Raw genomic sequence first — 14,251 nt, 5'->3', positions numbered from 1 at the left:
TCTAGAACGCAGGCTCAGTAATTGTGGCTCACGGGCCCAGCCGCTCCGCGGCATGTGGGATCTTCCCGGACCAGGATTCAAACCCGTGTCCCCTGCATTGGCAGGCGGATTCTTAACCACTGCGCCACCAGGGAAGCCCCGCTAGGTTGGTTTTTAAGGCTCCTTATGTTCGCGCTTCGGTGCTAGATCAGATCGCAGCGCTCCGTCTGATCAGATCACACCCAGCACAGCACCGAACTCCCCCTGGAAGTGGATGGCAGTGTGTTTTGAAAAAGGAAATTGAAACAGTTTTTCTCTTTTTAGTTCACAAATGACCTCACTTAATTAAGGTAGCAAATGTGTAAGGGGAGAAAGAAGATGGGCGCTGGAGAGAGGGAACAGAGTATTAAATCGGGGGTTAGAGGCAGCCAGGGGCGGGGCCCACATCTAGCACCGAAACTGTGACTAAGAGCACCACACCTCTTAGCCACTTGTGTTCATTTGATTTCCGTGGGGGGGGGGCTTGGTTATTTTTCGTTTGAGCACCTGTTTGCACACCCCCCTGTGTTCACGCAAAGCCGCGCAAGTGTTCCAGGAGACCAGCTCCCGGAGGGTGGGAGTAGAGGATCAAGTTTTGGTGCCCTCTGACACCAAAAATGTATATTCTCATAAACAACGTGCACAGTGCTTGGGTTTGCATTGGTTTGGCGGGGCTTCTCTTTCAGAGACTGCCTTCTAGGAGTTTCTGGGAAAATAAAATTTCCGAGTGAGCAGTGCCCTGGCTCCTCTGGCAAAGCATTAAGGCAGCGAGAGAGGGTGTGCGCGTCCAAGGTGAATGCCGCCCTCCTACTCAGACACATGTTTATGGGTTAGCTTCGAGCCTTTGGGGATTTTCCACAGCTAGTAGAGGCCTAAACTTTTAAATTATTTTCTGCGTTGCTGTACTTCCTTGTGTCTCATTCCCTTAGCGTGGAAGCTTGTGATTTTTGACTATACATTGCCACCTGCTTCTACATCAAGAAAGCCCAGGGCTTACCTTTATCACTCCTAATCTCTTCACTAGGTTACCCTCCCCGGCTGCAGCTTTTAACAGAGCTGGCCAGACATGTATAGGAGTGCCTTTCCACCCCAAACCCCGGCCTACCGAGAGCACTGGCTGCCCCAGCTCCAGGCTTCCCCAGATGGGCCTGGGAAGCGCCTTCCAGGAGTCCTGACTGAAGCCCGTACAAGACACCTGGTCATTGCTCCCCCTCTTCCTTTCACATGTTGGAAGTAGCTCTTGAAATCGCTGAACTTGCTGTCACGGAGCAGAATTAGACGTGGGGAGAGAGCAGCACAAAGTGAGTGGGCTCTTCAAGGGCTGATAGAAGCCTACACACTTGTCACAAAGGGAGAAAGAGAGACAGAGCTGGACCTGGGTTGGGGTCCGCCACTTGGTGAGTGACCTCGCAGGTTACTGCAGTGTTAGTTTCCTCACGTATAGAATTGGAATAGTGGTGCCTACCTCACGGTTGTTAAGAGGATTCAATGAGATTATAATGTTGTTATAAAATGAAACAGTCTTTTGGAATCAGTAATTATTGTTTTGAATTCTTTTCTTGGGCTTCATTTCTGGTTCTTTTGCCCAAGCTCTGAGCAGCTAGTGAACTGCTCTCGTCTTCTCATCCACCTCCAGGCTCGTCTCCTAGTATCAGTGCTGAAGGCTGCACCTTAAGCTCCATGGTGAGCCCCAGGTTTGAAACCGTGGCTTTGTGTACCTGCTTTGTGTACTTTGCACCCCTCTTCTGAGCCTTCCTTACGCATGTTTGTGCTCAGGACTGTGGTCGAGCTGGCCTTTCCACATGGCCTGCCCTCAGCCCTACATCTAAGCATTGCAGGTCGTTGAGGCCTCCTTGCCTCCCATCCAATGGGGTCATTCTTCTCCACTTTTTGAAGAAGTTAAGGAGCCAACCCAGAGGAGGGAAAGAACTCTGACTTAAGGGTGAGAGAGAATTCGGTTATGATCCTATTCTGCCACTTGCTGCCTTTCCTACCCTTTCTGAGCCTGTCCTCATCTGTACAGTGGAATATTACACATCACGTGGAATCAATAGGAGTATTCAATTAGGTAACATTTTAAAGTATTTAGAACCATGCCCACCACAGAAGGTAGGCATCCTCGCTATTATGCAAAAATTTCCTTAACCCAGTGGAAAGCAGGAAGTCACGTACAGTACAGCCAGTTCACCTGTCACTTATCCCCACTCATGGTGCAACATCCTCGTTGTACATGAAAATGTTACACTCCCCTTCCATCAAGAAATTCTGCGCTTTGTGAGTTGTTTTCCCAGAAGCTGGATCTGTGCCTTACCCCTTAGGATAGCCAGTGTAGGTCGTTGCACGCTGACTGGTGTTTAGCCAGATTATCTGTGACCGTGGTGTAGGAACTAGCTGGCCCGTGTGGGAATCTAACCCCTGTTTCAACCAAATCACTGCACGTGATGACAGCAGCACCCTAAATGTGTTGGTGAGTGCACCACTGTCTGCAAAGCCCTTTCACTCTCCTTCGGTTGTCACAGGAGTTCTGGGAGGTGGGCGGACTCGACTCCACAGAAGAAGAAAATGAGACCTGGAAAGCAGTCATTCCCCGTGTCACACCAGCGGTAACTGGTGGAACCCAGGACAGGCATGCACATGTCTTGCTTTTATATCTGGGACTTCTGTGACGTTTTGAACCAAGATGAGAGCCTAATTCTGGCTGTACAAATGAAAGTTTAGAGCTCACAGGATCCTCTAGTTTTCCTGTCACCAGTGTACACTTTGTATCCGTTCCTTATAGAATATTCATTAATTCATTGAATGACTTATGTGCTCTCCGTGGCGGGGGTACTGTCAGAAAGAAGTAGACAAACCCCCTGCCGTGCCCAGAGGAGCTTATTGTAGTGGTAGGAGGCTGGCAGTGAATACAGAGAGATGCAGTTCATGACCATCCAGGGTGTCAGGCGGTGATGAGCTGTGGAGAAAACTGAGGCAGAAAGGCAGCTGGGGGCGGGGGAGGGGGGGCGGACACTGAGTTTTGCTTTGATTCTTAGTGCTTCTCGTCTCATCTGTGTGATAAGCGCTCCTAGAGCAAGGTTGTGTGTTCATTCCCTGCTGGTCCATCACACTCTGCATATCAGGACTTTTGGAGGCTGATTTTGGAGTTGAACCAGCCTTACTCAGTAGAAGCAGGTGCAGGGGCTGTCTGCTTACCCACTGAGATGCCAAGACCTTCAGATTAGAGCTGGGATGGCCTGGGTCATGCTTTGGAACGCTCTGGTAGCTTGGAGAGGGAGCCTGTGCTGGTTTTCCTTAGAGATTATTTGTTAAATCTAGCGCTCCCCCTGCCGTTAGAAGATAGGGTACTTCCAACTGATGTTTTAAAATGGGTTTCTTTTTTACTTTAATATTAGGGAAAAAAAAAACTTAGAGAAAAAAAGAAGTACTGCAGTGACATTTGGAGCTTTCTTCGGGGACTGCTGCTCCTGAGGCCCAGCCCCTGGGGGTGGGATGGGGGGAGGAAGCACAAAGGCCCAGGCAGGATAGGGTCATATCTGTGCTCTGGCTACTTTTAGCGTCTCCTTACCCCTGCACTCCTACCACAGCCAGCAGCCCAGCAAAAGTTATCTGCACACACAGTTTCACAGCTGCTCTGAAATTCTAGGGCAGCAGAAGTGAAACTGACCACGGTCTTATGAATTTCTCTCTTACTGCTGTTGTTCCCAACTTGAAGTGAGTCAGGCCTTTTCCCCTCTCATCCTCAGGGTGTCCCAACTCGTTATCTGCTGAGTTTTGGACACAGACTCTCTTCACAGCGCTGCATTTGTAGAGGGTCCTGCTTTGATCTCCCCACCCTCGGTGTGCTTTGCTGAGTTGCGAGCTGTGGCCATGTGGTGGTAGCCCCAGAAAAGAGCCGGGTCCGTGACAGGGGACACAGTGAGCCTCTGGTTAGCTGCTGGTTGTGTGCACCAAGGTTAACCAGACAATCATGGTGAAGTTCTTTCAGTCCTTCAAGATGAAATTCAAGTTAATTTTAGCAGAACTATTAATACCAGCTGAACCGAAGAAGGAAATGGCACCCAAGTAGATGCAATGTCTTTTTGGTTTAACTGCCTCATTCAGACAGTTCGGTCACTTTGCGATTCCTGATGAGGTTGGAGAAGGAAAGTGGGTGGACCCAACTTGCAGCTCTGCTCTGTGTCTCGGTCTCCCCGAGGGTAAAGGGAGGCCCAGTGGGCATTCTTGGAGAGTTGACTGCTCCATAAGGATTATATTAAAGTTATGTTCCCTGGGTGCACCTTACAGAGCCCAAGCTTAGGCAGTGACTGTTCCCATTAGGAACAAAGTAACCAGAATTGTTTTGATGGGGTAGCTGAACCATAAAGATATGTGCTTACTCAGGTGCCGTTTTCTTCTTCACTTCAGCTGATATTAATAGTACTGCTAAAATTAACTTGAATTTAAGATACCTTCTCCACTGTAAATTGTAGCAGTAGACATGATGCTTCACTATAAAGTAATTCTTTTATCATTCTTCTCCCAACAGCTTTGAAAAGTCCAGCTGCATTTCATGAGCAGAGAAGGAGCTTGGAGCGGGCCAGGGTAAGGCACCTTGCTTCCCAAGGATTCCTAAGAGCATTTTCAGAGCCTGTTGTGCTGCTGTCATCTTCCTTCCAGTCTAGCGTTGCCTCCAGGGTCAGCCCTGGCCTTATGGTTCTAAATAGAAAGCTCTGGCTTTTCTGCTTCATCCCCACCCAAGTGTCTCCCAGTGTGATGATATGGGCCATGATCACAATGAGTTTCTTCCTTTAGTACGTTCAAGGGTATGTAATGGTCACCTCCCTTCTTTTGGTTTGGAGACCACTAGTATTTTCCCATCTTTAATTCCACTTAGCCTTTTGTAGCTGTTAGGACACGACCACCAGCCACGGAAAAGCTTGCTGAGTGGTGGTCCCTCCTGTCTGGCCACACTGCCCACACCTCTCCAGAATGGGCATGGAAACCTTACTGGTCTCCGTGTGCCCCTGAGCAGCCAGGGTCCACTTGAGGCCGTGGAAGCAGAAGCTGGGTCCCTCTGAGCTCAGGTTCACACTGCAGCACCTGGCTTGTTGCCCTGTCCCCCTCGGTTTCAGTTCCCTCGGGGGCCTCAGGGGATATTCTGCTGCCCAGTGTGGGCGGAGATGGGGAATTCGCCAGAACATGCTTCCCCCTCTCAGCCCCTTCACTTTTCTCTTTTATGTAAAAGACAAGGGAAGAGAGCCTCCCCAGATGGAGGATCATAGGCCAGGGCTCCCTAAGACCCACAGCTCTTTCAGAGACTGAAATATTTACCTCCAAGATTTATCTTACTATCTTCTGTCTTTATTTTATTTTTAACAAATTTCTAAGGAAAATTATGATTAATTCTTAGAGTGAGTGGGAAGAATGAGGCCACAGGTCCTGGGAACCAAAGGAGTGACCAGCTGCACTGTTTCAGTGCCTGGGAGGATGAGAGAATACAGCAGAGAGAAAAGGAATGTCATTGCCTGTGCCCTCAACCCAGTCTTAAGACTTGGCACCATTTCCTGGCCTGCTTCTCCAAGGCAAGGAGTAAATACGAACTAATTAGTACAGCTACTAGTTTACTGAGTACTTTTATATGTGAAATTATACCCTTTTCTTGTTTATGTTCACATCAGCTCTTATGAATTAGGTGTTATTATCTTTATCTTAATAGATGCAGTTAAGAGAGGTTAACTAACTTGTCCAGCTAGTAAGTGGCAACTTACTGGGATTTAAACCTTGGGGTGTGGACTCCAGGTGTTTTCTTCATCAGTACCGTATGCCTCCCTCTGCTGTCTGTGAAGACCTGCAGTGTACGACACCTGTTCTGCCGTCTTCTCTGGCAGTCATGGCAGTACTTCTGCCCACTGCAGATGGGTGATAGGCTCTGAACCCGCGGCCACTGTAAGCCATCTCCTGGAGAGCTCAGCACCACCCTGGGGCTGGCACAGAGCTGACCAGTCAGAGCACCAAGGCCAGTCCAGGGAGCAAGTCTTTACCTTGCTGTAGGCATGCAGTATGCTCTGATATTTATTTTCTATTCAATTCTACTCTACCCTACTCTGCTCTGTCTTGTCCTGTCCTGTCTTGTCCTATCCTACCCTATTCTGTGCTGTCCTATCCTACCCTATTCTGTGCTGACCCACTAATGGTCTTGACCTATGGTTTGTAAAATTCTGGTGCAAAGGTTAAGAGCACAGGCTCTAGAGTCAGACAAATCCGGGGTCATATATACATTATAATGTGAGCGCCGGGCAGTGGGCTGGCTCTGAGACTGTTGAGGGAATGGTTTAATTTGCTTGGCGTCTCAGAAGTGCAGAAATGAGGACATGAGACGTTAAGGAACTAGAGCTATGACACCACGTATCAAAATTAGTACTCAGCAGCCATTCAGAGTGCATGGAAAATGCTCATGGTACCAGGCAGTGCCAAGTTTTTTGAAATAAGGTATAAAATTATATTCAGTATGATTATAGCTTTGCAAAATTAAACTTATCTTTTGCATGGAAGAATGATTAGAAACAAATATCCCCAAATACTAACGGTGGATGATTAAAAATTTTTATTGTTGTTTTACTTTCTAATTTTCTGAATTTTCTTTGATGAACATAACATATGATAGTAATAGATTAGGACTTCCCTGGTGGCGCAGTGGTTAAGAATCCACCTGCCAGTGCAGGGGACATGGGTTCGAGCCCTGGTCCGGGAAGATCCCACATGCTGTGGAGCTACTAAGCCCGTGCACCACAACTACTGAGCCTGTGCTTTAGAGCCTGCAAGCCCCAACTACTGAGCCCACGTGCCACAACTACTGAAGCCCGTGCACCTAGAGCCCGTGCTCCGCAACAAGAGAAGCCACTGCAATGAAAATCCTGCGCACCGCGAAGAAGAGTAGCCCCTGCTCGCCGCAACTAGAGAAAGCCAGCGTACATCAACAAAGACCGCATGCAGACAAAAATAAAATAAATAAATTGATTTTTTTAAAAAAAGTAATAGATTAAAAAATATATTAGTAGTCCAGCCTCAGAGCGACAAATGGTCTTGACAGATGGATGAAGCCCTTGGCAGGTGCGCTGAAAATGGACGCGTCCTTCCAGGCCTCAGGACCCTGCAGTCTCCAGGCTGAGATTGTGGTGGCTGCAGAGGTGACCCACTAAAGGCACGGCTGCTTTTTGGTCCTGTTCATGCCATAAGCTTGTGACCTGGATCTGAGAGCTGCTTGGTGTGTTTTTTCTATAGACAGAGGACTACCTGAAGCGGAAGATTCGTTCCCGGCCGGAGAGATCGGAGCTGGTCAGGATGCACATATTGGAAGGTGTGTTAGATTGGAAATGCTTCTTCATCTAAACCCTCATTCTCACTGTTTTCACCCCTGCACCACCCACGTTTTGTCGTCCCTCTTTTTCATCACTCCCGTTTCAGTTGACAGTGCAAGCCAAAGCCTTAACGCAGTTAAAACAGCAGTGCTGTGGGCAACCACCCCTGGCTTTTGGGAATTCCCAAAGGAGCACAGTCACATTCTCTTGGGGTGGCTTCCCTTTTTCTATGGTCATGTCGTGGCCCTGGATCTCATAAAACCTCGGTATGAAATCCTTTCCTCCAACGCTGTTCTTAAATGTGTTTACTTTCTGTTTTCATTCATTCCTTCATCTATCCATCCATCCATTCATTCACTCACTCAGTATTTACAGGAGCACCTGTGAAATACAAGCAAGATCATCCCAGACGTACTCCACCTGCCCGCACACACTTCTTTCCTCATTCTAGGGAAGGAAAGGTTTTGGCTTGAATCTATTCACTTTTTGTTTGGTTTTGAAACCACTTTGGGGTTGGAAGAAGACTTTCCTAGACTGAACCCCACACTTTGCAGAGGAAGACCCTGAGGCCCAGAGCAGGGAGGTGGATTGTCCCCATAATGCAGCGAGCTTGAGGGAGAGGAGACACCACCCATTGCCTGGTGCTCTTTCAGCTCTAGCTCCAGCTCAGAGAGTCGTCTGGGCCAGCCTGTGCCTAGTGACCACTGTTGCACGTGACCACACACTGTCCACAGCGGGGGCCCCTTCTTCTGTCCTTGTGAAACTTCAGGCCGGGCCACCGTCCTCCGCCTGGCACTTGATTTACGTTCTCATGGTCTCTGCTCCTTCCCCAGAGGGAAGGGGAGCTGCTCTGCAGTTCCCAGGGCAGAACCACCTCACTCCTATATCCTCCTGCGCTCCATTCTCTCCCACGGGCAGAGACCTCGGCTGAGCCTTCCCTGCAGGCCAAGCAGCTGAAGCTGAAGAGAGCCAGGCTGGCCGATGACCTCAACGAGAAGATTGCGCAGAGGCCTGGCCCCATGGAGCTGGTGGAGAAGAACATCCTGCCTGTGGAGTCTAGCCTGAAGGAAGCCATCATTGGTGAGGAGGCCCGGCCACCACGTGTGGACTTGAAGGCAGGGTGCAGAGGGCATGGGCTCTGGACCGCTTGCTCCCTGACTTCCTGCTTAGCCTTGGGGTAGCCGAGGTACAGAGTATGAGAGCCTGATAAATGGGTCCTATGAGCCTGGGACGGCGCCAGTGGCCTCACAGATCAGCGCCGTGCCAAAATAACTGCGTCAGTGACAGAGAGGCCTCTGTCCACTTCCCATCTCTGTGAGCACAGGGGCTTGTCCCTCTTTCCCAGAGAAGGTAGGTAGGTGTCCGGGGTGGTGTGTGTGAGCACATGGAGACGCTGGGACCTTGAAACTGTGCCTGTAGTTTCTTTTCATTAGTGAAATCTGTTCTTGGAGCCTGGCACTCTCCTCAGATAGTTCAGTCAGTAAAGGTCGATTGATCCAAGCAGGGTGCTAGGGCCACAGCCCCACAAGGCAGACCAAGCCCCTCGTCCTTACGGAGCTCAAGCCCAGGAGCAGATACAGGCAAGGAAACAGGTGAGAGTGAGATGGAGGCCGCCCCCCCCAGGCCCCGACAGCGGGCGTCGGTGTCAGAAGAGCTGAGGCCCAGGTGGGGGTGATGGAGGGCCACCCCCCCGGCCCCGACAGGGGGCATCGGCGTCAGAGGAGCTGAGGCCCAGATGGGGGTGATGGAGGCCGCCCCCCCGGCCCCGACAGCGGGCGTCGGCGTCAGAAGAGCTGAGGCCCAGGTGGGGGTGCAGGGTGAGTAGGAATGAAAGCATGTGCAGCAGGCAGAAGGAGCAGCCTGCACGTGGAGCTGGAAGCGGGTGTCGAGACGTGAGGGGGAGGCCACAGAGTCCAGGACGTGCAGGGCCTCGTGTGCCACGGGCAGGTGTGCAGACATGATTCCCTCAGACTTTGGTAACTGCTGGTACAGACATGTTTCTTTGGCTGCCGCAGGCCTGAGACCTGCCCCCGGGGAGCGGCCGTGCCTTCAGGAGGCTCAGGTGCTCTCACGTAGGAGTGAGCTAGGTCTTTGGGCAGGGCAGGGGAGGGCACAGGAGTAGGCCCGAAGCAGCCACGTTGGGCCCGAGCCCTGGCTCAGAGGAGACCGGTTTCTGGGACCTCATCTGCACCCGCAGAGGAGGTGCCCTGACTGCCCTCTTCCCCTTTAACTCCCTGCTTTGCCCTGGCATTCACTTCACCTTGTGTTAGTGTTTTCCTGCCCAGACCTTCACCAGATTCCACGACAGCGTTTGGGCCAAGGTCAGTTCTGGACTCTGCAGCCAGCCCGTCTGGTAAATGTTTGCTGACAGTCAGCCACGCCCCAGGCCTATGTGAGTCCTGCCGTTACAGAGACGAACAGAATACGCTGCGGCTGCCCTCAGAGAGCTCAGTCTGACGGGAGAAGGCTGCCGTGTGCACAAGTGATTTCCGAGTCTAGCTCCCAGGCACGTGTGGCACCACGTACTTAGAAAGACCAGGGCCCTGTAAAGTCGTAGCCAAGCCACCTGCCGTTCGGGACAGTTTGCAGGCTCCCAGGTGACGATGGCTGTGAAGGGCCCGGCACAGTCCTGGGCGCCCAGGGAGACTCAGGGAAGGGCTGCTGCTGTTTGCAGTGACATTCATTACAGACCAGCTGGCGGCTCTGTCGTGGACAGTGTAGGACAGTGGTGTGTGGCAGGGGCAGCGAGAGCCCGTCCGAGATGGGCTTCTCTCAGGGACGCGGATGGCGGTGGGGCTGACGACACGTTTCGGGCCCACCTGGAGATCGAGTCAGTTTGCCAAGTAGAGAGGGTGCAGAGGCAGGCATTCCAGGCAGAGGGGACAGCGGGGGCAGTGTGGCCTGGAGCCCTGGCAGAATACAGCTTGTTTGAGGCCCGGGAAGTAGCTTAGTTTGGAACGAGGTCGTCACTGGTGACTGGGGAGAGAGGAGCATTCGCCGGCAGTGAGCGTACAGGCCAAGGAGTGAGCAGGAGGCAAGGCAGTGGTGACAACACATGGTCCATCTGTTCAGGAAGAGAGTGGAGAGGAGAGAGGGACATAGTGGTCAAGGAGGAGGTTTAGGGCTGAGAGGAAGGAGTCAGGGGAGAGGCTGAGGAGGTGGGGGATGGAGGGGGAGGCAGAGCGGGGTGTGCACCGGGATGGGAGGGGCTTCGCAGACGGCCTCCGTCTCCCAGACTGCACCACACACCTGCGGCCACCTGCTCACACACGCGCCGCCAGCTGGTCGTCGGAGTCATGGCCGGCCTCCCCTCAGCATCCACTTTTCCCACCAGCAGAGCAGCGGCTGGGCTCCAGGGTGCCTGGCCCGTGAACTCCGGCCAGGCAGGGCCCCATCCGGGCTGCCCTGGCTGCAGGAGAGAGGGGTGGGCCCCTCAGTGACCTGGCCTGACGGCCCTGGGGCCACTGCAGCGTGGCCAGCAGCTTCCTCAGGCTGGGCTGAGGCCGGGGTGGACCCGCAGCTCCTCCGTCCTGAGTCCCATTGTCCTGTGGCTGCTGTGCCATGACAGGTCCCCTCTCTGGGAGCAGGAGACTGTGGGAGGGCACCTAGACCTAGCGTGACCCACTGTCAGCGAGCTGCATCCTCTCCGTGCTCCTTGCGGGCCCCTGGGAGGGCGGGTGGGGGGTGGGGGACAAGCTCAGGGGCATCCTGCTGGGTCCTAGGGGCAGAGGGCCTCGGGGCACGGCCCTGGAGCAGGGGAGGGTCTGCAGGGAGAGTGTTCCTCATCTGTGGTCTTCCCGCCGCAGCTGCGTCCCCGGCATGGCCGCCGGCTCACCTCTGCGCCGCTGCCTCATTCCCCCTGTGTGGACAGTGCCGGTGCAGAACTTCTCCCCTGACCGGGCTGGCGGCAGGGTTGTGACAGGAGTCTTTTGAAGTACCCTGCCTGCCCCATCCCCTTCTTTCCTTCTCTCTGCATCTGGGATTCCCACGCTGGGTCCCTGCTTCTCCCGCCTCTCCCACCCAGCCTGATCCCTGCCCAGGAGCGCAGGCCTGCCCCCAGGACGTGGGTCTCTGGGAGTCACTGGCTGCTGAAGGGAGGTCGCTGTCCTTCCACTGATCTGCTTCACCTGTGCAAGCAGGCGGCCCTTCTCCGCGAGCCTCTTCTGTCTGTTCCTCCTGGTCTTCGGGGAGTCGGGCAGCCCAGGGGAGGAGCTGCACCTGCACAGCTGTTACCCAAACTCCTTCCATCCCTGATCGCAGGGTCCGTGAGCCTCTGGGAGAAGAGGAGAGTTTTGTGCAGCCACAGGATGGGAATAAAGTGCCTTCAACAGCAGGGAAACAGGAGGTGGCAGGCTGTGGGGCGGGAGGGCAGACCCTGACTTGGAAGACTGAACGCAGGGCGGAGTTAAAAGCAAGGGGTTAACCATCAGGCCTTTCCCCACCGAGGGGAGTGCTCTGATGACCTGGTGGGACTGACTCTTCCTGGCCTTTGTTTCGGGTCGTGATGACAAGCTTTCCTTGAGCTCTTTTGGACACAGGAGGCAGGTCGGCTGCTGGCCTCCTTCTCCTGCTGCTTGCTGGGGCCGTGGGGCCGCAGGGCAGGCGCCTTGCTGGGACAGCCTCTTCCCGTTTGCTGGAGGAGTCTCACCCTGGCCTTGGCTTTCAGTGGGCCAGGTGAACTACCCGAAAGTAGCAGACAGCTCTTCCTTTGACGAGGACAGCAGCGATGCCTTATCTCCTGAGCAGCCTGCCAGCCATGAGTCCCAGGGCTCGGTGCCGTCTCCCCTGGAAGCCCGAGTCAGCGAGCCACTGCCCAGTGCCACCTCTGTGTCCCCCACTCAGGTGAGCTTGTCCACTACAGGTGCTTCCCCTGCTCAGGGGCCCCAGACCCACTGGAGTGGCCCAGGATGAGGTCCCTCGCTTGGGCCAGGTGGGACGGGGAAGCCAGAAGGTGCGGCGGTGGGCCCTCTGGAGGACGCCGGCTGGGCAGCCTTGCAGTTAGAGTCAGAGGCCTCCCTGCTGCCCCCATGTCTGCTCATTCAGAACAGCCACTTCTCCTGAGTGTGTTCAGTTCCGTAACATTTCACCACCCTCTGTCTTCCCCTTTTCTAGTTCCCTCTCCCCTCGCCACCCTGGAGGCTGCTCTTTTCATCCCTCTCGTCTTTGCCCTTCATTTGCCCCCTAACGGTGATGGCGTCCGAGGGGGTGACAGCCACCCATCTCTGGGCAGGGTAGGGCAGGGATGCACCACCGGCTGAAGCCTGGAGATGGCGCAGCTTCCAGGGCCACGAGAAGGGGTGGGCGTGTCCTCACTTCCCCTCTTCTCTCCCAGGTCGTGTCTCAACTCCCCGTGGGCCCAGAGTCTGGAGAAACAGTCTTCCTGGCGGAGCAGCCTCTTCCGCCGCCCAGCCTCGCCAACGGAACCACGGTCGCCACCGCCAAGCCCCTCCCCACACTCATTAAGGTGCAGACCTCTAGCTGACCACCCTCTCCTCTCCGTTCCCCTCTGAGTCCTGCCGTGACTCTGTCCCAGTGTGGGGAGTGGGGCTGGCTCTCTTCTCCATCTGGTCCGGGACCAGCCGAGGTCACCACAGTGCTCTGGGAGATCTCCTGTTCCCTCCACGCACGCTGGCCGTCACAGCCGCAGCCACTGCTCACTGAGCACAGCGGGCCAGGCTCTCACTCCTGCCCGCCCCAGGAAGACACGCCCACACGTCCCCTCTGTCCACTCGGAGCCTCGTGAGGCTATGACAGAACCGAGAAGTGAGGTGATGGGCCTGAGGTCACCCAGCCAGCCGTGCCGGGTGTTTGTTGTCACTCTCTTCCTCCAAGGCCTGACCTAAGATACCTGAAGGGACGGCATTTACCGTCAACCCCATGAGACGCCCATGGGGACCTTTGTGTGGGAACACGGTGCTGGACGCTGAGGTTAAGTTCAGCAGCATGAGGAGCCGCTGTCCGGTCCTCCCCGCCCAGCCGAGCTTTCTCCCTCGGCCTCTGGGACCTTGGCCCTGACTGCCGCCCTCCATCCAGCCTGTGCTCCACGCCTGCTGGGCAGGTGCCCTCTCTTCCCGCTCGGCTTGCTTCCCATCTTGACTGATTCTCCAGTCCCGCCACACAGGCCCTGGCCCTGGCCTGGAGCCTCTGGCTGCCCACGTTCCTCTGCTGCGGCTCACAGCCTTAGCGAAGCCTCCCTGTGCCTCCGGGTGCTCCCAGGTGGTTGGCGGGGTCTCCGCGGCCCTCCCGTGTGGCGCCCCTGCCCCAGGCCTGCTCCTCCCGGTCAGTGGTGCCCTGGCGCTCTGCTGGCTCCCAGCCACACCCCCAGCAGCCGGCACCTCCCTTGCCTCTGCAGTCTGTTCCTGATTGGCTGCAGATGTCTGAGGTTTTCCCCCCAAATTCCTCCCTCAGACCTGCTCTTCGTCACACGACTGGTGCCTTCCTTTGCCCACTCCCCGTTTGCGAGAACAGTGTATGTGTGTTTATCTAACTTCCTCTTTCCCGGTAGTGCCTCGGCCTCTGTCCCCACTCCCCAGCCCCACCACGGGCTCTCCTCCAAGCTGAGCCCCCAGCTGCCTCAGACCTGCCTCAGGTCGCACTCCTCTCTCTGGTGGCTTTCCCTGGGCTCCCCGTCTTCTTCCCTTTCAGTGGGGTGCTCCTGGGCTGCCCTCGGCCTCTTTCTCGCACCCTCAGCCTTGCCGGGGCCTCTCAGCGGACCCCTCTCCCTCCTCTCGGGTGCTCTCCGGTCCCAGCAGCCCCGCGCCTTCTCCTCCACTCTCCCCACCCTGGCCAACCGGCACCTCTTCCCGACTTCTGCGAAGGGGCCACCGTTGTCACACGCTGTTGCCGAAGCTCAAAACCGTGACCTTGTAGCCGCTCGGCTGCCACACGCGCTGTTG

At 54.8% G+C, this 14,251-nt stretch overlaps 1 protein-coding gene across 1 annotated transcript in view; it reads left to right on the top strand.

Annotated features, from left to right (window-relative positions):
* Nucleotides 1-14,251, top strand: part of MRTFA (myocardin related transcription factor A) — a gene marked incomplete at its 5' end in the record, with an annotated part of 201,702 nt that overhangs the window by 178,520 nt on the left and 8,931 nt on the right. The window contains 5 exons of the mRNA XM_082850469.1: nucleotides 4,544-4,599; nucleotides 7,279-7,354; nucleotides 8,274-8,435; nucleotides 12,022-12,197; nucleotides 12,688-12,819. Of these exons, the coding sequence (XP_082706595.1) occupies nucleotides 4,544-4,599; nucleotides 7,279-7,354; nucleotides 8,274-8,435; nucleotides 12,022-12,197; nucleotides 12,688-12,819 (602 nt within the window). The remainder of the gene's footprint in view (nucleotides 1-4,543; nucleotides 4,600-7,278; nucleotides 7,355-8,273; nucleotides 8,436-12,021; nucleotides 12,198-12,687; nucleotides 12,820-14,251) is intronic.

Source organism: Leucopleurus acutus, assembly GCF_964270905.1.
Source record: "Leucopleurus acutus genome assembly, chromosome: 11".
NCBI lineage: Eukaryota > Metazoa > Chordata > Mammalia > Artiodactyla > Delphinidae > Leucopleurus > Leucopleurus acutus.
Note: the sequence above shows the minus strand (reverse complement) of the source record. Positions and strands in the feature narration are given on the sequence as shown.